The sequence below is a fragment of the Chiroxiphia lanceolata genome, chromosome Z, assembly GCF_009829145.1.
Source record: "Chiroxiphia lanceolata isolate bChiLan1 chromosome Z, bChiLan1.pri, whole genome shotgun sequence".
In the NCBI taxonomy this organism is placed as follows: Eukaryota; Metazoa; Chordata; class Aves; order Passeriformes; family Pipridae; genus Chiroxiphia; species Chiroxiphia lanceolata.
Genome location: NC_045671.1, coordinates 70,957,292 through 70,982,095, shown reverse-complemented (window position 1 = coordinate 70,982,095; position 24,804 = coordinate 70,957,292). Strand labels below are relative to the sequence as shown.

The following is a 24,804-nucleotide window of genomic DNA, read 5'->3' as shown; positions in this document are numbered from 1 at the left end:
TCAAAGATTTGATAGACCACCAAACTTCAGAGTTTAGCATCAAATTTTGCAAGTAGTTTGGAAAGAGTTATTTAAGGCTGGGAAGTACAAGGACTCAGCTCTTCCTGTAAGTTGGTCAGCCTTTATTTTTAGTTTTCAATTGTCAATATTTTTTTCCCCTTCTGTAAAGGAAGTTTAAAGAACTGCTAGTACTTGAAGCTGTATTTACAGGTCCATTGTGATACAAACAGGACTCATAATGTTATGCAGCATTCAGACTACTTCAGCTCCTTCAGCCATCAGGACTTCTAAGAAAAAGAAAAAATGCTAATGCTAATTTAGTTACTGAAGTTGCCACAGGTTTGCTGATCTCATATTACCTGAAAAACTGCTTGAGAACTTGGATCCTTAGGGAATGTACAAGCCAAGAATTACAAATTAAATTTTTAATGCTACTTCCAGATCAGCTCTTTGTGGAGTCACTCCGTGGTTCAAAGGCACTCCCTTTAAAAATAGCAACTAAATGTCTCCTTTACCAAATTGCACAGGAACAGAGAAGGGGAATAATTTGGCCTTGTTAAATCAGAAAAGCCACCGTGTTTCACCTGAAGACTATAAAAAGTTAAACTCAAATCCTACCCGCGCAAATAAAATCAATTCATAGATTAAATCTATGACCTGTGTTTTATGAGTATCAGTCTATAGCAAATGTACTAATGTCATACAAATGTCCCTACCCTGATCTACCATTGGCAGAAAAAAACCCAACAAACAATTGAAGAAACCTTGTACAGTTCAAAGAACAATTACCTGCAAGGTTTATCTTTCAAGACTGATAATGCATACTATAGAAGGAAAGGCACACACATTTGCTTTAAAAATTCTGCAATTCCAGTAAACCTGAAAAAGTTTAATACGACTGAATTATGTGATTGTAAGCCTACTAAATTGCAGTCTATCTTGTAAAGAATCAGGCTTTTCCCTCCCAAGCCATTTAGTTAAAATGTTTTCCCCGTTAAAACTTCAAACTTTGCAGAGGGATTGCAACAATAGCTCCTGTCTTATTCATTATTGATATTAATGAAAGAAAATAGATGTGTATAAGCACAAAGCCAGTGGTATCAAGAACAGATTCACACCCAGAGTGAAATGAAAATGGAAATGGAAACTGGGAAGATGGTTGGGTTTTGGAATGTGAACCAACAGGTAAGCATGAAATAAGGGGAAGAGGAATAGTCACTACCACCAACTAACTAGCACAAAGAAGCCTTTAATTAGCAGCTGCTCATTAAGCAGGCCTGTGAGTCTTTCAAGACTGCGAAGTTAAATTTGCAGAAAGCAAACACCTGCTGGGCTGAGACAGCAGCCAACTCTGAAATACTTTTAGGCTCAGTTACATATCTGGATTCCTATCTATCCTGGTCTAGATATCCCTTGGATTCCTATTTAAGACCATATTGAATGAGAGCAATGGCCTATTGCTCTTATAGATATATATATATATATATATATATATATATATATTGAATAAGAGAGGCCTATCAGCCTCTTACATTAGTAGCCTTTTTCCTATCACGTTGGTTTTTTTTCATCTCAAAACTGCAACATTCAGTTTGTCTTTGCTGCCCAGGAATGCACAAAGACAGCAGGAACATGGAATGTTAACGTACAGACCCCAAACATACTGCACAGAGCGCAAGAATTGTTCTGAAGGCCATTAAATTCTACCAACTATTTTTGTTACCATGTATTATATTTTCACCAGTCGTGTATGCTGTTTAGGTGACTTATTCTGTGTTTTTACGGTGAGTACTCAAGATGTGGGCAAGATGAAGCACACGAGAGCCTGCTGAATCCCAAGCCTGATCCTGTAAGTTGACACTTCTGCACTGTAGGAGCAGCTAAGCAAGACAATACCAGCCACCTGGATGATAGAAGAAGAAGAAGAAGAAAATATTAAAGCAAAAATATTGTGGTCCTGAGCTAGCAAGAGCTAAGATTAGTGTGTGTGTAAAAAGAATCACAAGGTCAAGCTGGAAAGCTGCTTGAAGCATGATTGCTCTCTGTGGCTGAAGGTGGCCACGGGAGTGTCTGTGTGGTATGTCTGCAGATAAGTAACACCTGGTCTGGCTCGATGGCTCAGACTTTTATTGTGTATATAAATGGATTAATAAAGTTGCAGCAGAGTTCTGCCTGGACAAAGTCTGTCTCCCGTGGATTCACTCACCGCAAAGGGTGCTGAGTGAAGGATTTTTGCTGCACCGTGCTACACTTCTACTAATGTGTTCTGAGTAAAAATAAAACCCTGAAACATACGACAGCACAATACCACGCGTGAAAAGTTTCTCCACTTGTGGTTTCCTCAAACAGCATATAAAAGACCACCACCTACCGTAACATCACTGAAGTCTTTTAGTGGATATTTTTAATGGTAATGGGCAACATTGTTTTTCATCAGTACTGAAAGAGTGAAGACTTACCAGGCCTCAGTTCTGTGAAACCTTAATGAAGGAGAAAATCACTGAGGCTCTGCCCACAGCCTAAAGCAGTGGGTCTTACAGGAGGTGAATTCCTCCCAATTTCAACATGCCATGGGATGTACACCTCAATGGTTATATAATTTGCCAGTCTTGCCAGACTCCTGTGTAATTATTTCTGCTTAAAAGTTAGTCACTCTTGCTTGAGGCAATGCTCTGTTTTCTCTTTACAGTTGTGACTACCTTCTGTTTTCTCTCTCTTGCATGCCCCTCTCTTATGCTCCCTGTGGGGACAAAAAGAGCCAATGCAGTCAGGCTGCAGAGAGATAGGAGACCTGACACCGAAAATACCTCGTCCTTAGGGAAGTAAAAAACACCAGGGGCCTTGAACAGGACATGCCCTACAGACTGAGACACTGTAGTGGAGCCACTAGAACACAAGAAGTAGCAGGAACTGCGGTCATTTCACTCTATCCCCCATCATTTGCCTACTGCCTCCTAGCTACAGCGCAGGGAGCATCAGTGCAACTGCAAGAGGGTTACTGGAGGCTGTGTTCACTGCTGGCTGCCCTGCCCACGACAGCCAGAGGCAACAGTTTCAAAGAAAGAAGTACTTACGACACTGGCATGCTGTGCGAGCAAAAGGGACTGGATGAAGGCACCAGTTTCCCGGTTCACTCAGTCAGTGAAGCCACGTCAGAACCCACACAGATACACGATTTTGACATCTTTGAGGCTTATTAAAAATAAACAGGGTCACTGGGACTCGGAAGAGAGTTGGGAGGTATTACTGGACCACCTCACTCCTGTGTGAGGTATTTAGATCCTAGTATGGTGCCTGTTACTGGCTTCACACAGACAAGATTCTACGCAGTTGTACCCAGTGCTGATTAAAATGGAAGTGAACAGCTCATTGTGATGAATTCCAAAAGAAGCAAGTAAGTCTTAGGAAAAAAACGGAAGTGATTAGGGCTTACTAATTAAACTCCTCATACATTCACTCTAGGCAAGCTAGATCACTTGCAAGTAACAAGCAAGGCTCCTTTTTAAGAAAATGCCTCAGTAAGTCATTCAGTAATCACAAGTTAAAATACAAACCATAAATACATAAACCATATGATCTAAGCCAACATCCAGGTTGTGGCTCACTTCTCTTATTGTACTGTCATCTGAGAACTCAAACCCTAACATTCCTGCTCTTGCCAAGGTGCATGGGAGAAGAAAAACACTACACATGCTCTCCCATCTGTAAAATAAAAATAATTTATTCAGATAACCCTTAAGAACTCTCTCAAGAATCTCAGCATATTAGTGTACAATTAATGACCACTTCAGAAATCATGCTTTTGGTGCAAAGAATAAATTTTATGGCAAGTGCCACAAGATGTTTTTTCATTACTTCATAGCAGCCTATGATTAACAAGAAACTTACAAATAAATACTATCAGGACTAAGAACAGCATTTAATTTTTATTTAGCTTTGACAAACTCTGGATTGCTGGGAAACAATCTCTGTCTGACAGCTGTCATAATCAGAAACCTTCCTGGCTGAAGTAACACAGTTCAGCAGTGTAGTTCTAAGTCCTGTAGAAATATTAGTATATCCCACAGAAGAAGTGCATGATGATATCACAGCACTCAATAAAAACGATGAGTTGACTTCAGTCTCTGTTGTCCTGGTAACAATATTTAACTGTTTCCAAAATTTAGCTTTAAAACAAGGATACACTGTTGGTTGGTTTTCAGAGATGTCATTACAGGATATTAACTTTCTGGGGAGAGGGACATATTTTTCTCAGGATTCTTGCTTTTTTGTTGGTTTATCTAAGTAAGGAGTGTTGTCTTGTAGAAGATCTTTCCTGGGTATGAGCACTGTAATAGAAAAAAAACCCAGTAAGACTATAATCTTATGGAAAATACTATTTTGAAGTTGTTTTTACACTAGCAAACAAAAAATTAGGATCTCATAAGGATCATGAGGATCTGAACTTTGGGTTTATGGTGAGGATCTGAATGAGGATTTGAATTTCTGGTAAGTGTACAAGCAGCATCATGACTTCTACCTAAGAAAAAGTTATGCTAAGATTTTTACCTTCACTTGGTCACAATAATGCATTCCCATTTCTCCTTTTAAGAGCATTGAAAACTTTAATAGCACTAAGAAGCCATAAAAAAATGGCAAAGCCTTGCAGTAACTCTTAGCAGGAAAGTGAATGGCAATTTTATCAAGCCTGAGCCATGTTTACTTCAATAGTTTCAAAAATTAATACTGAATTTGACTTAGCCTGCTCCCCCAAGTCCTGGAATCTGATCTGTACTAATTATCCTGTCACATCTGTTTTAAAGGTCAAGAGGAAAGGAAAGTTATTGCCACTATACTGTCACAGAACTGACTATACTGTCACAGATGTGCAGTGTGTTAGGGTTTGCCTAAATATACACCTTTTTAACCCCTTCCTGACACCTTAGTTCTTGCTGTCTAACTTGTCAGAATCAGCTTGTCTTTTTTTCATGAGGTGAAGGTGCTGTGTCACGTCAGATTTGCTCCAGGAGCAAAAACTAAACCACAAACACCTGAAATCATAGCACTGTACTTTGACTATGCCAGGTGGCTGCAAGAGATGCAGTAAACCTGCAAAACTGTGTGTCTGTGTGTGCAATGAGTAACATGCTGTCCAAAGTGCACTGATACCCCTCACCTTACGAGAAAAAAACCTGATTTTCTTGAGGGTATGCTCTTTTTGCATCTAAGTACTGATACTGATGCCATTAATAAATTTCTAAGAGTTTTAAGTAAAATTTCCATTACATTTCTCTTAGGTAAAATCAATAGGAGTACAGGTATGACAAAACATGTTGATCTACATGCCTAGAACAAATACTAAAAAAACCCAGAACTGGATATAAAGCATTGAAAAGCAAAAGTACGAACAAATAAAAACTGAAAGGAGAATTTCAAACCTTCCTTTTCAAAGCTAAGTTTTGAACATACATTGCCAACACACCAAATCAAAATCAGCACATATTGCATGTCTGATATAACACTAAAAAAGTAAGCTCTACTTGTCTCATCTTAATCAGAAATTAAAGCAAAATGAAAAGGCTGAGACATTTGTATACTATCAAGTAATGTAATTAAACGTTAAAAAAAAATCAGAAAAATTGTCTAATATAACTAACAAGCTCCTAATTGAAATTGCCTTCCCTTTAGTAAGAAAACCTCAGCCTATTTTTTTCTCCAAGATTTACTAATGAATCTCAACACGACTGTACACCACTGTGCCTCAAATTCTTTTTAGACAATAACAGTGCCCTGTGAACTGATTCTGTGACAGCACAATAATTTAATTGCACTAGGGAAGATGTTCCCCCTTGGTTTTTTTTGTTCTCACTAAGACAAGTCTTCAGCTTTTTTTCTTCTGTGGAAGACCTGACACTGGTCTAGACATATCTTCGGGCTTCATCATGATTGTCATTTTAACGTTAAATGCTTTACCAAACCTAGATCTCACAACTGTTACAAAACTTTACAGACAAAACTAAACAGAAGTGAAAGGAAACAATGTACTCAGGTGAAGATTTTCCCTGTTCTCTACCACACACTTGTGTGCTTTCTCTAGTGTTTGACTGTAAAATAAAAGAACTTCTAAACTAGGAATCAAAATTTCAGAATTGGATAGACTTTGCATCGAGGCCATCACTGTGTCACAGATCTTCCACAGCACAATCTGAACCTGAAATTGCTGGAAAAAGGTTTTGGGAAAGAACACTCAATCCTCAAAAACACTCAAACACTCAAATCCTCAAAAAGCTATTCTATGAACAGTGTACACACTGCACTTGCTAATTCTCCTCAGGCAGCTTCCACCCACTTGGCAGAGCAAGCACTCACACACAGATACTGTGGCTACTACATTTACATACACACTGGATGTATGTAACTGCATGTAACCTGTACTTGCATGCTGACCTGCTACCCAATTGCTGTCCCTCCTAAGAGTTATAGCTAGTTAGATAGTCATAACTTCTTCCTCTCATTAGGGGCATTAAAAGTAGTCACCACCTCTTTTCCACCAGCCTCCATACGTCAAACCATTTGTGTAAGAAACTTTGTACCTGTGAAGCCTCCACCCGTCCTAGGTGGTGACATTAATCAACAGCTTACATTAAGCTTCTGGGTGAAGAATAACAGACAATTTGTCTCACTATCCCCTTACTTATTTTCACATTCTGTATTTATTTACACAACTACAACATTTTTAAACATCTTTTTAGCATGCAGACTGACTTACCTATTTTGTCAGAATCCGTATGAACTGCCTGAATAACGGAAGTTCTGAGAATCACTTCAACATCTGAAGCTATTTTCAGAAGCTAGTAAAAGGAACAAAAAAGGCACAGAAAACACAACAGAGCAATTTAAATTATATGTGATTATTCCTGAAGATATTTTCCACACCAGACAACTACTCAAATAATAAAGCCAGTCAGTTCTATTATTCAGTTAGCTATCTATATGCAGCTTTTGTCTTGGGGATCCTGGAATAATTTACAGATTGATATATAAACTACTCTGATATACAGATGAGAGAAGGAAACTTCAGCTCAGTAACATACAGCAGAATATATAATAAAACTGCAAACAAATAAGGTAAAATGCAACCACAGAAACAATTAACTAGCTTCCAATGATCAAAGACACTTTGAATGCCTGAATAACATTTGCCCTAGTGAAAGAGCAATCTCATTCTTTTAACACTGCTGCTCTTCAAACAAGGAGAAAAAACTAAGGGCAAAACATGACAAGAATTAAGAATACTGAGGTTTCACAGAAAAGCAGTACAAGAACAAGGCACTACCTAAGATTAGCAGAGGCATTAGTATTTGGCAAAAGACCTGGAATTCCTTCCCTCATTAAGACGATAAGCTGAAGCACCCTTACTAGTTGTTTTGCTGCACCATTAAGAGAACCTAACGCTTGTTTGCATGATACTTGTGTCAGAAACAAATGAAATTGCACAAGTGAGACACTTTAGGAGACATGCTTATACTAGAAAGTAGTGTGAACCAACAGAAGAGGATCCCTGCAAAGGTTAGAGCTCAAGACTTGACATCTACACTACACTTCTCCTCATGCCTTTCCCTTTTAAGAGTTTGGAGCAGGTATCCTTCAGTTCTCCCTACTGAAAGGCCAGTAGCAGCCAGGCTGCATGCCCCTGAAGCACACCTTCCCCTTCAGACTGATCTCAAAGGAATTTCTGCCATTTGCTCTGGCATTGCTTTACAAAGCAAGACACATCACAGGAAGTGGAGATAACCAAGGTAACTTCAGAAGTGCAGTCCGGATCTGAACTAAAACCACTGCACTTGATTCAGCTACCACATCTCACTTTCTCATACTGCACACAGTTACTTTGATCTCCTTAAGAGCACTGCACACTTGGTATGTACAAGTATGTACTTGATGTCATACTAGAATACACTGCAGCTTTCTATTCCAGCAGACTAATGCACATTTGGATCTTCAATATTGAATTTTTTAGCTGCTGTCCAAAGCAGAAAGCTAACAGCACCGTGTTTATGCAAGCAAGGGCCCAAACTCTCCCAAATCCTGTATATCATTTGATTCAGTTCTTCTGTAACCAAGTCTATTCAGTGTGTGTATAAAAATACACATATGTATGTATGTATATATAATAAATCTGACAGCTTCTATGATGTTCTACGAGTGCGTAGTTGGGATGAAAGTCTAGCATTTCTTTCACTGACACATTTAATTAAGTATCAACTAACCCACTTTAAAAAGTTACACGTGTGTTTTGCCAATCCTAACAAATACAGATTTAAAAATTACAGCAAGTATTTTTCCTGAACATCTGCTAAAAAAACGCCCCAAACTACATAGCTGAGCTGATCAGATACTGGGAACACAAACACAGGGTATTACTACTGGAAGTCGACAACAAGTAGAGATGCAGAAAGTCCTAACTAAATGGTCAGGACTATTTATGTTACTGTCCAGTGGCTGGTATGAGGAAAAGGTTTACATTTATTTCCGCAAGGGATGAATGGAGGCACTTTTGTCCAACCAGTGCCCAGTGACAATGTAAATACAATCTGTTAAAAGGCTGAATGGCAAGGACTAAGTTAGTCAGTCTGTATAGATGTTAAGAACTAAAATCACCCAAAATACAGAAGTTTCATATCAGGCCTTAGTTAAGTTTTAGAAAAATGACTCAGTAAAAAGTGTAAAGGGGGTAATTGAGCAAAGGTAACTAACTTAGTGAGTTAACAGAATGTTCTACTTTTAATGCACCATGAGGAATGAAGAAGCAAAAAATCCCTGTGGTATAATTAACACCTCTATACTACAGTCAGTCATGATAATTTTGCTGGGTTTTGCCTCCCACAAAAGATGCTGACTCATTTGTGATCTGCCAATAACTGAGCAGATTATTTACTTTCTCTGTATCCTTCTGTGCTTGTCTACACCATGGCCAGGTAAACTCAAGTGACCACAGCTCAGAAAGATGTTACCAGCAAAGTACAAAATATTTACATGAAAATAGCAATTGTAAACATTTTCCCCATAAGTTTACTACAAACTTCAAAATAATCATGTTGAACTGTCAGAAGACACTTTCTGCTTTGGTATTTTTGTATGTGCAAAAATTCCCACTAATACCATTGGAGGTATTTACATATTTATAAACAGAGATCCACGTAGCAGCTTTTTCGAACTAAGCTGGCTCTCATGATGTCCCAACGTACCTCCACTGATTTAAAGATTCTTTAAATAAAAAGGTCATTTATAAGTATTATTCCTCAAACTGGGAAAAAAAAAAAAAAAAAAAAGAAAACAAGCACCTCATTTATCTTCTCCTCAGATGTCTCGTCTTTGTTATTTCTGAATTCTTCATTTATCTTTTGTCTTGCAGCTAAATAAAGTAAACAAAAAAACCCAAAGAGTGAACAAAAACCGTATCCTGTGCTTTTCATCGCCTCAAAGCTCACAATCTTAATTCATTTATTCCACCTTCCTGTGACAATCTGCTTGAAGTATTTAAATTAAGATTTCCTTGCAATTCATGTGATGTCATATTTTAAGTCGATTGGTATAGGAATAAAATAAGATTCCCTCTCTAGCATTCTGAACTATGCACAGAGGCTTGTTTACTAAAAAACCAGCACTTACCCCTTGAGGAGAAACCATACACAGACAACTAATTCAAATGTTCAGTATAGTTAAACATGCTTTGGCTGGACTGAAGAGAGGAAGTTTAAAAATAAAAGAAAAAGAAAAAAAAAAAATTCCCAGGAAGATTAGCAGGGTTCAAAAAAAGAGATATTTCCCTTACAAAACAGGGCTTGAGTGCTCGAATCTAATAACCATTTTTTTGTTTCAAATTAAAGGATCTCTGGTTACTTATTACAAGTTCTCCCAACGACTGCTTAAAAATATGGAAGGGAATGACGTAAGGAAAAATTATGTTAGGAATTCTCTGTGTATTTGGAGAAGAAAGGTCCACGGAAATATGGGTAAGCACACACCAAACAAGCATCTCACCTTCAAGGGCTCTGGTATCATTTTTAAAAACTTCTTGCCGTGTTCGGTGCAACAACTTAAAAAGCTTCAAAACCTGCCAATACAACAACAATAGAATTAACAATTAACTTATTTGCTGAGCAGGATTCTCGGGTAAAATTAACATGTTACAACTAAAAATGTTTCTGCTGAAAATTCATGTTATTTCCATTTAATAGAGAATTCAACAGAATCAAATCAATATCTAAGATATTTTACTTCTATAATTTACTTGATAAAAAAAACTTGCAGCCAAACTAGATGTAATGAAATCAAAATCCCAGACATTTCAAGTTCTGGACATTTCAAATTAATCTAAGACGCTGGCATTACATTCCTAAGTAATTATTTGGCATGATGGGTATATAATGCTGAATATACACGGACACAAACATACTTATTGTGTTGATGTCAAATAAAGCCAACAGAATTGGAATAACACTAAATGTCAAGTTACTTGAAGGTACTATCAAGGGTACCTCAGTGGATATTCTCCAATTATTGAAAAAGGCAGAAATAGAGATAACTATAGTATTCTTACAAACCAATTTGAGAAAAGTGACTTTCAAAAGGATCTGAAACTGTGTATTAACTAATTCAACAATTATTTTCCATGACTCTGTGCGATATCTGGGCATAATTTTCTACAGGTGGTGTGGCAGAACCAACACAAAGCAAAGCCCTTCCCTTAAATACAACTGCCAGGTCAGCAAACAAAAACTTCAGTAAAAGCAAACACTCAAAAAATTAGGACTTAAACGCAGAGCAGACACACCTCAATATGCATGAAAAGCAAAACCCCTGAGAATCACAGCTCACAAGCATGTGGTTTTGGCTGTTCACTCATACAGACTACAAGGAATTACAGAAATCCTCAAATCCTTACGAGACTTTTTTGGTGTTTGTCAGAGACTGAAAAGAATCTCTGACAAGCACCAAAAAAACCCACCTAATCTTGATAACAAGATACCTTTTGAGGCTCTTTCTAGTACTTCCTAGCATGTTTTGGCATCTCTAGAAGGCACAATCCAGGTACTTCATAATAATATTAAATTGTTTTCTTACAATTAGTATTCCAAAAATTTCTTAGAAGGATATGGAGGAAATGCAGGGCTGTAACTGTGAAATGACCACCTTCTTTATTGGCATGTTCTGTATCTGAGCTGGAGACGCAAACAAGACTGTTCTCTAAAAGTAAAAAGCAAATAAAAACATTGTGGCAGGGCCCTGAGAAAAGTGTTGTCTCTGCTTGAAGTCTGCCAATGACAGAAATGGTGATCTTCTCTGAAAGCTACTGTTTTCAGCTGATGTCAACACATTTTTAGATTTTCAAGCTAAATTCTCCTCCTTCACTCAGCTTGTCACTTGGCCACACCATGAGAGAATTCATTCAGAAGTGTGCACACACAGAAAGACAGCTTTTAGGAAAAGGAAAAAGACATAAACCGGTAAGTACATGCAACTTTCCAGTTCAGTGCTGCTTCTTCAACCTACTCAACTGCAGTGCTACCAAGGGACAACTACAAATCTCACCTCACCATGTGGATTAGACCACATCACAACTTTTAGTGTAAGGTGATTCAGCATGCTGAGAAGTATATGCAACTGCATAACAGATCTCTCTGGAAAGAGGGCAAATTAGTGCATTGGCAATTGCACAAGAGTCTCATGAATGTTCAAGTAAAAAACCTTTTGTCACTTTCACAAGAATTAGTATGAGACTTCACAATCAGTTAAATCAATCTCAGCAGAAACATACAAAAAAGAACAGTGAGTCTGCTAACTCCTTTTCAGCTTCTGGGTGCTTAATAATTAGCAGCTGAACAGAACCACGTTGCCTTTAGTAGCAACGTTCCCTAGATGGGTTAATCTGTGGAAAGTAAACTCTCAGAATTAGAACGCAGCAAATAAATTTTTTTGCTTTGTAGATGTATTTTAACACATTCGACTAAATTCCTTCAGGACATTCTGAAATATTTCTACTCCACAATCTTTTCATCATCTTTGTAAATACTGAATAAATATTACCAGTTGTTTTGTGTCAAAGACATGTACGGTGAAACTTGGAAGGCTTTTATGGTTTTTTCAAACTCTCTGATGAGCAATTTTCAGGCACCTTCTCACCCTCATAGCAGTTCACAGCTTCCTCACAAGGGGAAGAGGAGGGGCAGGCACTGATCTCTGCTCTGTGGTGACCAGAGACAGGTACCCAGGGAATGGTCTGAAACTGTGTCAGGGTAGGTTTAGGTTGGATATTAGAAAAAGGTTCTTCCCCCACAGGGTGGTTGGGCACTGACCAGGCTCCCCAGGGCAGTGGGCACAGCACCAAGGCTGACAGAGTTCAAGAAGCATTTGGACCATAGTCTCAGGCACATTATGGGACTCTCTGGGAGGCTCCTGTGCAGGGCTAAGGGCTGGAATCGATCATCCCTGTGGATCCCTTCCAACTGGGCATATTCTTAGTCTGTTTCTGCACATCCCTCCTGGGCAGTTTTCACCACCCCAGCCACAGAGCAGTTGCACTGGATGACTGTGATCAAGATACATTAATGCAGACTCTTCTGACCTCACTGGCCCCCCACTCAAACACAGAACTCCCCAAACACCTCACTGCATCAGTGCTCCCAAACCAGGCTTCGGAACTGTGATATATAAATAATTGTGATTTGTGAAACAAATGGGTGATTACATCAAAATAAAACAGACGGATTGTAAAACTTAATTACACCCCCATGAAGAAATAAAACAGACCCTTACAAGGTCAAGAGGCCTAAAACCTCCTTACTATCCTAAGAATAAAATATAGTAGAACTTTAAATCTTTAGGTGCCTGTTCATACAAAAATACATGAATTATGACTGGTTGTAGACATAACCCTTTTAGCTTTAGCTGTAAGAAAACCCATATATTAAATACTTAGTAAAAACCTGTAGAATGCATATGTATATGATATAATTAATATGCATGAAGTAGCTGAGATAAATGTACCCTGTAGTAGGGGTGTGCAGATTTGGGAAACTGGTCCCATTTCTGTCACCCAGCCGGCTGCTTGCTTTTACCATACAATAAACTATTATTCGAAACTTATAGAAACTCGAGACTTTGTTTATCACAGGAACGCTGCTGAAAAAGGTGCTCTCGAGCCTGACACTACTCTACACCGCGCATACGGAAAGTTTAAATATTTCTTCACTCTTTGCTTTTCTTCACCTTACCCTCACGAGTCGTGCTTTCCATGCATTTTAACCTCCGCTTATCCCGCCTCGATTCCATTTCCCACAGCGGCCTTTGCGCGGAAAACCCCTCCCTTCCTTTCCCCTAGCTTCGCGTCCTCCTCGTCCTGACAGCCTTATCTCTTTCGACTCCTACAAACGCCACAGAGCTCCAACCCGCCCGGAGAACTCCCGTGAGTACAGAACGTGTGTGTGACTCGCCTGCCCGCGGCTCCCCATGGCGGCCGCCGTCCGGGGGGACGGGCCGGACCCGGCCCGGGAAGGGAGCGGGGAAGTGACGGACCGGGGAAGTGACGAGCCCGGGAAGTGACGATCCGGGAGGAGCCGTGCGGGAGGGACGATCCCGGGCGTGCCGTGCCGCCCGTGCGGTTGGTGGATGTCTCCGGTGAGGGCGGCTCCACACCGCTCTGTGGGCCGTCTGTTCCAGTGCTCGCTCACACGCGCGGTGAAGATGTTCTTCCTCATCTTCAGGTCGAGCTCGCCGCGCATCAGTTTCTGCCACTTGTCCTGTTCCGTGGCACCACCAGGAAGAGCCTGGCTCCATCCTCTTGGCACCCCTGCTTTAGGTGTTTATGCACATTGATGAGGTCCCCCCTCTCAGTTGTCTCTTCTCGAGGCTGAACAGGCCCAGCTCCCTCAGCCTTTCCTCGTAAGAGGGATGCTCCAGTCCCCCCAGCCTCCCTCGTTGCCGTCCACTGGACCCGCCCCAGGAGCTCCATGTCCCTCTTGTCCTGAGGAGCCCAGAACTGGACACAACACTCCAGATGTGGCCCCACCGGGACTGAGTAGAAGGGCAGGGTCACCTCCCGTGGCCTCCTGGCAATGCCCTTCCTGATGCACCCCGGGACACCACCTTATGTGACCCTCGAGGAAGCTCCTGTGCAGGGCTAAGGGTTGGAATCAATCAAATCAATCATCCTTGTGGGGTGCCTTCTCCTTTCCCAGACTGTTTTTTTCACCTTTACAGAAGGAAAACTGTGGCTGCAGCTCCTTGTTTCTGCGCTTATCAGTGGTATCTCAGGACGTCTCCGGTTCCTCGGTACCCAGCTGTACTTAGAAGGGGCCAGCTGCACTTTCCAAGGACACTTTTGGTTCCCAGGATCACAGCTCCCAAGATGGCAGGCTTTTCCCTCTGCTGGTGTTTTCCAACAGGCATTTTCTTTTGTTCAGTCATTTTCCCTTTCTAGTCAGGTCGGTTTCTCGGCTGCTCACATCAAGCTCCGCACAGCCCTGCCCTGCCTCAGGGACCAACCCAGGCTTGGCCCAGTCATACCATGGCCACGTCCAGTACTTGTATAAAACTCCATTACCATTCTCTAGAAAAACAAACAAGCTTATACTTCAATAACACGTCACCCAGCATTAGCTAAAGGCAGCATAGAGATTTTCTGTGTAATCAGCTTTACTGCTCACTAGATCTCTGGCTTCAGTACCTAGTCTGTTTAATTGTTTAATTGCAATTACATTGGAAGATAATGGAAAAAGCGGAACACTAAACTATTACTCAATAATTTTCATATCATTATTATTTATGAATTATTAATACTTAATCAAGCATTTATTAAATACTTATCTTGGACATAAGCATTTATTAAACACTATCTTGGCCCCATAAAGAAACTCATTCTGTTAGCAGGAGAATGTTTATTCATAGATTTATTTTCAGGAATAATTATTGTGAATGAATGAATGAATGAAACTCTTTGAAAAGACCTTGTTTTTGTTTCAAATAGTATAAAATTTGCCATTTACATGGTGAGACAAAAATATATGTTGAAGTCAACTATATGAAATAAATGCTTTTTGCTTTTTCAAACTTCTAAAATTGTCTCTTTGTGTTTTCTCTTAGCATAGAAATATGCTTTCTAGACTGATTCTACTGCAGCCCTTGGAACTACTTAAAGTACACTAGCATGTGCAAATGGATCCTGAACAAGTATTTATACTTTAAACTCTTTAATCTGTCTAGTTAGTAATATCAGATCTGTTCTTTCACAAAGTACGTTTAATTCCTGAGAAAATAAAGGAAAAAAATTAATCATATATTTACTGAATAACCATGGTTAGGCAACAATATAAATATAAGCAATTTGTCCTGGAAGCACTAATTCCATCCTTGTTTTAGTCGTCATAATACCATCTGTAGGACGGACACATGTCAAAATATCCTAGTCCAAAACTACCAGCTGAGGAACAGAGTATCATCCCAGTGTTTAACATGCTTTACCAGAGCTTTGTTTAGGGTGTCTTAGACTATTTCAGAGTTATTACCAGAAATATTTGACAAATTCTGCTCTTTTTGTAATAAGTTCAGGTAATCAAATGTGGAACCATATTAGGTTTAATCCACTTAGCAGTATTTATCCGCTGCCTCTCTCCAGAATGCTTTCCTGGGATATTTGTGTCAAGAGGTAACTGTATGTAAATGTCCATATTAAAACCTTCCTAGACAAAGCTTGAGGGAAATCAATCTATTTTATCTGTGAAGTTCAGAATATCACACAACCATGGAATGGTCTGGACTGGAAGGGATCTTAAAGATCATCTAGTTCCAACCCCCCTGCCATGAGGAGGGACACTTTTCACTAAACCAGTTTGCTCAGAGCCCTCTCCAACCTGGCCTTGAACACTTCCAGGGATGGGGCAACCACAGCTTCTCTGGGTAACCTGTTCTGATGCCTCACCACCCTCACAGGAAAGAATTTCTTCCTAATATCCAATTTAAATCTCAATCTTGCAGTTTGAGGCCATGAAGCAGCACCGTGAACTTGGTCTCGTTAAACCACATGAAAAGGAAACTTTGTTTTTACTCTTATTTTTTTTTTCCCTACTGCCCTTTCATTTCTCCTATTTCATGACTGCTGTCATGTCTATAAAAAAAGCATTTACGACTAGATGTATAGCTGTGCAACATTATGTTGTCCTCTGTAACTTACTAGTCATATTGATTAGCCTGTTTCATGGTTAGGAAATTACTGATGTGCAGAAGGGCTGGCACATTAAACTGCTGCCCTGCGGGAACCGTCCCGGCAGCACCCGAAACCCGCCAACTTGTACGGAAAAGCCTAGCGGCAGCCCTGCCCAGACCAGCCTGCAAGGGGAAGTCCCAAGAAGTCACAGAGACACTCGTGTTGGATTTGACAAGCAGTATTTCTCGCTACAGCAGCCTCTCCGGCGAGCGCACTAACTCCGCAGACGCATTGACTTCACAGCTCTGATCCCTCCGCGGCAGCCGCCGACAACCGCGCCCGCGGATCCCTCCGCGTCCCGCGGGTCAGCGGGGGGGGGGTGGGGTGGGGGGGTGGTGCCAGCGCGGTGGGCGGTGACGGTCGGGAAGAAAGACAGGCCAAGCGACCAATCGGCGGGGCGGGCGCGGCCGGCGGCGCTGCGGTGGCCCAATGAGCGCGGCGGGGGCGTGGCCGCGGGGGAGGGCGCGGTGAGGGCCGGCGGGAGCCGCGCGCGAGCGGCCGCCATGGCGGACGAGATCAGCAAAGCGCAGGCGGCGCGGCCCGGCGGGGACACCATCTTCGGGAAGATCATCCGCAAGGAGATCCCCGCCAACATCATCTACGAGGACGAGCAGGTGCGCGGCCGCCACCCCTCCCGGCCCCCTCCCCTTCTCCCGGGGGCCCGGGGGTGCCCTGGAGGCGCTCGGGAGCGCGGCGGGGCGGGTAGGGCGCTCCCGCACCGTCCCTGCAGCTCCGTCGGGCTCCCGGCCAGGGGACCAGGGTTCTCACGGCTGGCGTGGGACAGTAGCCGCGAAACCTGAACCACCCGCAGGCAGTCTCCGTGCGGGCTCCGGGCAGTGCGCCGTAACTGGGTTGCTTTAACTTGTCCCTCGTAGCCTCACAGAGGTTATGCGGCTCCGCCCGCCAGGCCTTGGCTGCGAACCTTCGGGAGGCGTTGTTAAAGGGAAAATTTAAAGAGAATTGGAGCTTTTCAAGGTCTTATTAAATAGCACTGGTCGTCCAGCAGGCAGCAAAAGTCGGTTGCAGCGGTGAGGTGGGACTGGTAGCATTCGGCGATGCTGGTGCATGACAGCGTGTTAGAGGCTAAATGAAATAATCAATGCAGCGACTGTCTCCAAGCTGTAAGCAAACTAGTATTCACTATAAGCACCCCTGCCCCCTTTCCCTCCCCTTCACATTGAAATGCAGGAGGCATCATTAGCAGGGTCTTTTGCTTTTGAAGTGAAGGGTTGTCAGTGTGGAATGCAGACTCGCTAAGGGTATCAGATCCATATGCTTGGGAGAGTCGATACAGAAACGTTGCAGTTGCCCTCTTCTCTCAAGAATATTGGAAGTCTTCACTGCCTTCTGAAAATCACGCTTATGTTGTTACTGCTCTGTGTTTGTGTGAGGGTGTGCATTCTTTCTTTACCTGGGTCAGAGAGGTTTTTCTTCAGCTGCAGTGGCTACCGCAGAGTAACCAGAGCACTCTTTGATTGACTTAGAGCATATAACCCACTCTTGACAGCCATTAGTCCACAATATTTTCTGGAAGAGTAATTACCTTCAGTGCCTTGGTTGATTTTTACCTTAACCTGTACAGAAATGTAGAATTTCTTTTAGAGTTCAGTTGACTAATGGGGGAATCTTTTAATTAATTGTCTTGACTCCATCAAGGTCTTTTTAAATATGTCTGGAAATGTTAAAAGGAGAAGGGTAAAGAAGTCTTTTAATCATTAATTGACATGCAGAGAAAAGGGCATACCGAAAAGTACAAAGTCTCTGTGAAATTACGCTTTATCACTGTTGTTCCAGTCGAATCTAAACTTGCTGAACTGAAGATTGGTTTACCACACACTTACGGACTTCCTGTGATTGTGCTTTTTGCTCAATACTACTTCTGCTTTTTGTCCCAAAGAAAAGTATTTGCTACTGGTCTTCTGCTCTTTAAATTCTGCTTTCAGTTTCTGATTGGTAGTAATTTTGATATTTGCATAACTTTAGTTGAGAGTCAACTGTTCACTGCTGATAGTTGTTCATATTTCGAAAGTGATGCCTCATTGTGGGAATGTCTGAAATAGAGCCATTCTTAGTGCATTACTCTGAAATCTTTTTCTGAAATACCTGGTGCTGTTGAGAACAGAAGTGTAATATGGCCTCAAATCACATAACTTCAGGTTCTTTGGAATTGCCTTGCTGTCTTTTGACCAAGGCAATATTCAGACATAACTGGAAGATGATTAACAACTGTTTGCCATTCATTTTATTAAATATGGTGTTAATAAAAATTTGAAATAAGCGTAAATGTACTTTCTATAGGCATGCCAACAGCTCTATTAGATGTTATGCATATGCTGATATAATAAATCAGGTACCTGATTGCATTTAACCTTGCTGAGAAGACAGTAGCTTTTAAATGGAATAGCACTTTTTTTTTCGTGCCAGCATATCTTAGTAAGTAGTGTTTTGTGTTTAGAAATTAGACTATGTAGAATAATAAAACACTCAAGAAAAATCAACATCTCTGCTTATGTTTGGGTTATCTGATAGTCTGCATATGTGTGTATTTAGGAGAACATATTGGTTTACTGAAACTCTTACCTTTCTCTGAGACAAATCATATTTTAATTGTTTGCTGTGCCTCCAGTGCCTCGCATTCCATGATATTTCACCTCAAGCTCCAACACATTTCCTAGTGATTCCTAAGAAGCCAATTGTCAGATTGTCTGAAGCAGAAGACTCTGATGAATCTGTAAGTACTCTAGAAGCTTTCTCTACACAAAGCCGTGCCTGTAATTACTTCACAATGTAGTAGGCTCTCCCCCTTTTCCTCTTGACATATCAAAGAGACAGAGTAGTTTTATGATACTATAATCCTTGTTCTCTAACTTAGAATGATAATGGAGTTAAAGTTTTCCAGTAAAATTAGTCATAGAAAGAAAAAAGATTTCTGTGTGTGTATTTGCCATGCAAAATGAATTGGTATTTATTATGTTATACTCTTGATGTCTGTTTTCATGGTTTACAGGCAGTAGTACTTTGGGGTTTTTAGCAGGTCAGAGGTGAAGAAAAGGAAAGTTAGCTGAGAGGTGCTGAATATTTCATTTGTAACTATAAACATCAAGCATAAAGATTTTGCAAAGCTTTACATGGTAAGATAAAGTTTTTTTTCCACCAGAATTATATATGTTGTCTGAAGCAGTAATGGGGGCTTTAGCCGTAATTTGGCTTCTGTGACACTTTTGTAGTCTGTTACAGCCTGGCTTGAAAAAAATTTGTAGCTCTATTTCCCCCCTATATTTTGCATAGTAAGTCTTTATAGTTTTTCTTGGAAAATGTCAGTTGCAGTCAGACAACAGTTTGAAGAGCAGTGGCTGAATTTCTAAGAATTATTGATTCTCTGCTCTTATTCCTTCCCTCCCTGCCCTTTTATGTGTTTTCTGGTTGTTGTTTGTTTGTGTTTTTTTTTCCCCTCCTTTTTTTTTTTTTTTTTCTCTTTCTTTCTCTTCCAGCTTCTTGGGCATTTAATGATTGTTGGCAAGAAGTGTGCTGCTAACCTGGGCCTGACCAATGGATTCCGGATGGTTGTGAATGAAGGGCCTGAGGGTGGGCAGTCTGTCTATCACGTACACCTCCATGTTCTGGGTGGCCGTCAGTTGGGCTGGCCTCCTGGCTAAGATTTTTACACCACGAGAGCCAACTGCATGCATACAAGTTACCACCGAACAGATTTAATGTGTTATCCATCAGTCTAGCCACTGTTAGTGTATTGTTTTTTTTTTTAATGTGTGTCTACAGAGGGTATTAAATGCTCTGAACAACATTCGCACAATAAAATTTAAGCATGTGGGAATCGTCTCTGTCTGGTGTGCCTTAATTTCGGGAACAGTTCTGCGAGGTTCAGAGGATGTTCTCTGGCCTTTAAGGTTTTGATCTGCTAACAAGTCTTCTCTAGGTAGTGATTTGCCGTGGCATTTGAAACCTGGAGGTGCAGCTGAACTGCTTAGCAGGCTTTCATGTCTCTTGGGAAGAAAACTTGAAAGCTTTTTGAGTGTGGTATGTAAATATTCATAAAGCCACTGTAGGCTGCCCCTGAAGTTTTTTTAAAAAGTGAAATTCGAACATCCTGTGCAAGGCTTGTGTCAGTACAGTGCAGTGTGTTGGGAACATACAGCTCCTGTTGGAGCTCGCTCTCAGTGGCATTACAAGGCTCCATTTTTCCAATGAGAAGAGGCAAAACAATAGTCTTAATGGCAGCTGTCATAGATCCATAGTGCATGGGTACCTAACGTCATGATTTGGATCAAACTGAGGGATTGAAAATACTGAACTCTTCTAAGATGCTCAAGGCATTTCATCTTGGCATGTAAGCAGCGTGATGTATGTATATACATTTTAGATTCCAGATTTTGTCCTTCAGTGAACAGTTTCTGTGTTGCTGCATACAGTTAGTTTTTCATGCAACAATGTCATCAGATCTCCAAGGCAATAAATTTTCTTGAAGTTAGAGTTACAGCTGTGTCTGCCAGTGTAACTATAAAACAACTGTTCTTTCTGATAAAATTGAGTCGCGAGTTTTTATGACAAAAGATACTTGAAAGCCTCTATGCAGATGCCTTGAGAAAAACTGGGTTATTTGTGAGCACTGAAGGTGTTAAAGAAATGTGGGAGTGTAGAGGGTGGACAGGTAAGGGGTGTGACTTGCGTTTTCTGCTCAGATAACTAACTTAAAAGTTCTGCAAAGCCTCTGGATGTCCTGGCCTTTGAGGATTTTTGCCCCAAGATGTGACTTAAACTGGAAAATCAGGTAGTGCTTCTGAAGGTGGCTGGTCTATACTTGAATTAGGAGTAAAAAGGTGGTTCTGTAGTGGTAGCCTGATGGCGTAACTCCTGTATAACCTGCATAGAAGAGAAGAAGAAAACCACCCAATCCCCAGAGGTACAGCATCCCTGGGCAAATAGCTGAGTGTGCATCACAAGAATGAGTGTTGATTCCGTGGCTGGGTGACTACTCCAGTACAGCTGCTCTGTCCTGTGATTTCTAAGGCCACTTAACTAAGGAAGATGTGTTAACTGCATCACAGGGGGGCAGCAAACTTTATCATAGTAAACAGATGGATATGGGAAAGCAGGATTATTCTACATATCCTTTGGCTCTGCATTACTGATGGATCTGAAACACCCACTGGAAGATGTCTTGATCTCTGCTGTTCCGCAGGTAATCAAATGTCGTTAGATGACAAAAGCCTGTGAGCAACCCAAGGACTTCACCTTTATTTAGTCGTCATGGGTAGAAGGTGGAAACAATTTACATGACCTGAATACAAGCTAATGTATAATCTGAAATTGAATTGCTGAAGTGTAATGCTACCTTTACATTGCTCCAGATTAGAAACAACATGAGTGTCCGAGAGAGAGAGCAAAACTGCACTGTGACATTTAAGTCAGTTTCTAAAATGTCAGATACTGAGTTTGAACAGGCACTTCCTAGGTGTGAAATTTTGCATTACTTTAGTTATTGAGCTGCCCAGTCTTGTTGAGCCAAGCTGACCACATGTACCCATACCATTCTTGAAAATCCCATGATGGTAACTGTTGCAGGTTTGGCCAAATCATCCTGACTGAGACTACAGTTGTCTTATCTTCTTCTTTTTTGTTTGGTGTTTTCTTGTGTGTTAGAACTCATTTTTGTGGACTACATTGGATTTCTCTCAAGATCACTGTGTTAATATTTTATCTGACTATGCCTGTATTTGCTGTGGATTTAAATACAAAGTTCTGTTTTCAACCTTTTTCTTCTCCATTTATCGGGGGGAAAAACAGCCATTGCAACAATTCCTTTTACTCCTTAACAGACAGCAAATGTCTGTGATGAGCTAGGCAGAATTTAATCTTGTTTTATTGTTATTCCCAGTTACAAATTTCTTTCCTTTTGACAAACTGTAATAGTATACTCTAACCAATTCATAGCTGAGCTTGAAAGAACTAGTGGAAAGTCAAAACCTAGGCTAATGCTGTTGGGCAGAGCTGTTTGCCGGTTTTGGCCACCAGGTATGTGCCCTGTACCTATCATAAAGGATTTGAAAAGGAAATGTGGGTTTCACTGGACTGTGATGTGCTTACACACCATACCTGGAGTGGTTACAAGGCTGCCAGGTGGGGGGAAAAAAGTGTAAAATGTGGAGTCTTTTGTGTAGAAGTTGAAGAGAGAGGTGATTTAAGGAGGGGCCACTGCTTTGGGTTGGGACCATGACTCTCTGGCAATGGGAAACTTGGGAAATGTCTGGGGATCCAACCCCTTTGAGTGGGAAGCTTCAAGAGAGCAACATTTTCTGAGAAACGTAAGGGTCTTGAGAGAAGCAGCATCTAGAGATTCCAGAAGAAAGATATGACCTCTTCTCAACTCATGGTAAAAGAGAACCAGCAATTCTGCATGCAAATGGTAAAAAATGTAAGTATTAGCTGATAGGATGTTGGAAAGCCAGAAATACCTATAAAGACAGTTGGACTGAATGCTCTTGGAGGTCTTTTCCAACCTTAATGATTATGATTCTGAGATGTGACTGAGTAGATGTGAGCGCGGTTAACTTGGTGTTGCTAAACTTGCTCAAAACACAGCCTTACTGGAGACAGCACTTTGAGGATGTGAAGGGACAAAAACTGAGGCTGGAGCTGTAGTTTCTGACCCCTTTTTCAGGAAGGGTTTGTGCTGTTGGCTTGGCTGAAGGTCAAGGACCAGTCAACCTTTTATAACTGAGATTTTAGTAGCAGAGAAGACTCACAGTTGAGAATAACTAACTATACTCCAATCAGGTAGTTTTATTTTGTTGTTGTGGTAACTATGCTTCAGTCAAGTTTTCATAGAATGTAATCACAGAATCATAGAATATGCTGAGCTGGAAGGATCCAATCAAGATCACTGAGTCCAACTCCTGGCCCTACACAGAATACTCCAAGAATCACACCATGTGCTTGAGAGTATTGTTCAAACACTTGAACTCTGTCAGGTTTGGTGCTGTGACCACTGCCCACGGGAGCCTGTTCAGTGCCCAACCACCCTCTGGGTGAAAAACCTAAACCTCCCCTGACTCAGCTTCGTTCTGTTTCCTCAAGTCCTGTCATTGGTCACAAGAGTGAAGAGATCAGTGCCTGCCCCTCCACTTCCCCTCCCAAGGAAGTTGTAACTGCAATGAGGTCTCCCCTCAGTCTCCCTCAGGCTGAACAAACCAAGTGTCTCAGCTGCTCCTCACACACCTTCCCCTCCAGACTCTCCACCCTCTCCGTTGCCCTCCTTTGGACATTCCCTAACAGCTTAATATCTTTCCTATATTGCAGTGCCCAAACTGCACACAATATTGAAGGTGAGGCTGCCCCAGGTCAGAGCAGAGTGGGACAATCCCCTCTCTCTCCTGGGCTGGTGATGCTTTGCCTGATGCCCCCAGGACAGGGTTGGCCCTCCTGGCTGCCAGGGCACTGCTGACTCAGATTCAACCTGCCACCTACCAGCACCCCCAGGTCCTTTTCTGCAGTGGTGCACAGGGATAAAAAACAGTTTTCCCACTCAGCAATGGTAAATGACCTTGTAAGAGACTAAAGTTTTATCATCATAGTAAGATCTAAACTACAGTGTGTGGCATGAGTGGAGTAACAATTCCAGAGGCTTAATTTCAGGAAGGAAATGTCTATGGGGAAAAGGAAAAGGAGAGGTGAGTAAAAAAAATTGCTTTCTTACAATTGTATATTTCCAGTGTTGTTCTATCTGGGTCCTTTTCTGAGTGCCTGGGTGTAGAACTCTGGAGGTGAAGTTGTTTAGCTCACAAGAGTGGTTGCTCCTCTACGGTTCAGCTCCCTGTTAGGACTCTGCCTCTGTGAAATAACCCATTGCGAGCCAAGGGAGGCTCAGTGCCTTGATTTGCATCAGAGCTTATCTACCTGTCCATAAAATTTCTGTACTCTTGCACAGAAATGAGGTTCCAATGATCTGTGGTAACAAACATAACATCACAGTACTTACATGGGTCTTCCTTCCTGTAGTTGGTTGGTTGGAATGCATTCAGTGGTTAGGTTGCAAGTTGCACTGCTGCTTATTAATAATATTAGTTCTTCATTATAATAATTTCTGGAAAGGGATTTAACTTGATTTAATTTTTAGTCCAAAGGCTTTGTCCCATAAATTGTGTTTGGGTCTTAGTTTAATTAGAACACTTGGGTTGATGCTTGACGGAATTAATCACTCGTCACTGCCTTTTTTGCAGTTAGAAAAATCTAATTTAATTCTTAATATTGTGGGGGGTTTACCATTTAGCAGCACAGCAGCATCCACAAAATTGCTTCTATTTTTATTCACAATGGAGCAAACATGCATTTGCTTTTCCAGCTGTGACATGAAAGCGTTTGGATTTTGAATCAGAAGATGTGAAATAAGTGGGAGTCATGGTACAGTTCACTTTCCACTCTGAGGCACCTCTCTGGATTTCATCTCAATCTCCCTGGAGACTCCAGTTATCATCAAATCATAAGCTAGCCTAGGGCCTTCCTCTTATTTCTGCACAAACAGAATGGAATGTCAGCTTCACGGCCAA

The 24,804-nt window shown here is 41.2% G+C and overlaps 2 protein-coding genes across 5 annotated transcripts; one reads left to right on the top strand and one right to left on the bottom strand.

The window, feature by feature from the left end:
- Positions 1-3,701: 3,701 nt before the first annotated feature.
- On the bottom strand, positions 3,702-13,833 carry LYRM7 (LYR motif containing 7). Of its 4 annotated transcripts, none has more exons than XM_032676029.1 (6): positions 13,476-13,833; positions 10,672-10,766; positions 10,024-10,096; positions 9,324-9,394; positions 6,749-6,830; positions 3,702-4,328 (listed from the first exon to the last, which is right to left on the bottom strand). In XM_032676029.1, exons 1-6 carry the CDS (start codon positions 13,816-13,818, stop codon positions 4,252-4,254), a joined length of 741 nt encoding a protein of 246 aa, XP_032531920.1. In that variant the 5' UTR covers positions 13,819-13,833; the 3' UTR covers positions 3,702-4,251. The 4 variants fall into 4 exon arrangements, with proteins under 4 accessions (XP_032531920.1, XP_032531922.1, XP_032531921.1 ...); XM_032676031.1 differs by lacking the exon at positions 13,476-13,833 and adding an exon at positions 13,257-13,469; XM_032676030.1 differs by lacking the exon at positions 10,672-10,766 and having other exon boundaries at positions 13,476-13,778.
- A 2,848-nt stretch (positions 13,834-16,681) lies between these two features.
- On the top strand, positions 16,682-20,075 carry HINT1 (histidine triad nucleotide binding protein 1). The gene is made up of 3 exons (XM_032676108.1): positions 16,682-16,857; positions 18,870-18,974; positions 19,735-20,075. Exons 1-3 carry the CDS (start codon positions 16,747-16,749, stop codon positions 19,897-19,899), a joined length of 381 nt encoding a protein of 126 aa, XP_032531999.1. The 5' UTR covers positions 16,682-16,746; the 3' UTR covers positions 19,900-20,075.
- Positions 20,076-24,804: the final 4,729 nt, after the last annotated feature.

Bases quoted from the DNA above. Each gene is read 5' to 3' on its own strand.
- LYRM7 (XM_032676029.1), bottom strand. From the start codon at position 13,818: ATGGAGCCAGGCTCTTCCTGGTGGTGCCACGGAACAGGACAAGTGGCA. The intron at 10,767-13,475 runs GCGAGTCACACA...GTTTGCTTTTAC, and splicing joins CCATGGGGAGCCGCGGGCAG to TGAAGTTTTTGTTTGCTGAC. The intron at 6,831-9,323 runs GTGCTTGTTTTC...TCCTTTTACTAG, and splicing joins CTGAGGAGAAGATAAATGAG to CTTCTGAAAATAGCTTCAGA.
- HINT1 (XM_032676108.1), top strand. From the start codon at position 16,747: ATGGCGGACGAGATCAGCAAAGCGCAGGCGGCGCGGCCCGGCGGGGAC. The intron at 16,858-18,869 runs GTGCGCGGCCGC...CTGTGCCTCCAG, and splicing joins TCATCTACGAGGACGAGCAG to TGCCTCGCATTCCATGATAT. The intron at 18,975-19,734 runs GTAAGTACTCTA...TTTCTCTTCCAG, and splicing joins CAGAAGACTCTGATGAATCT to CTTCTTGGGCATTTAATGAT.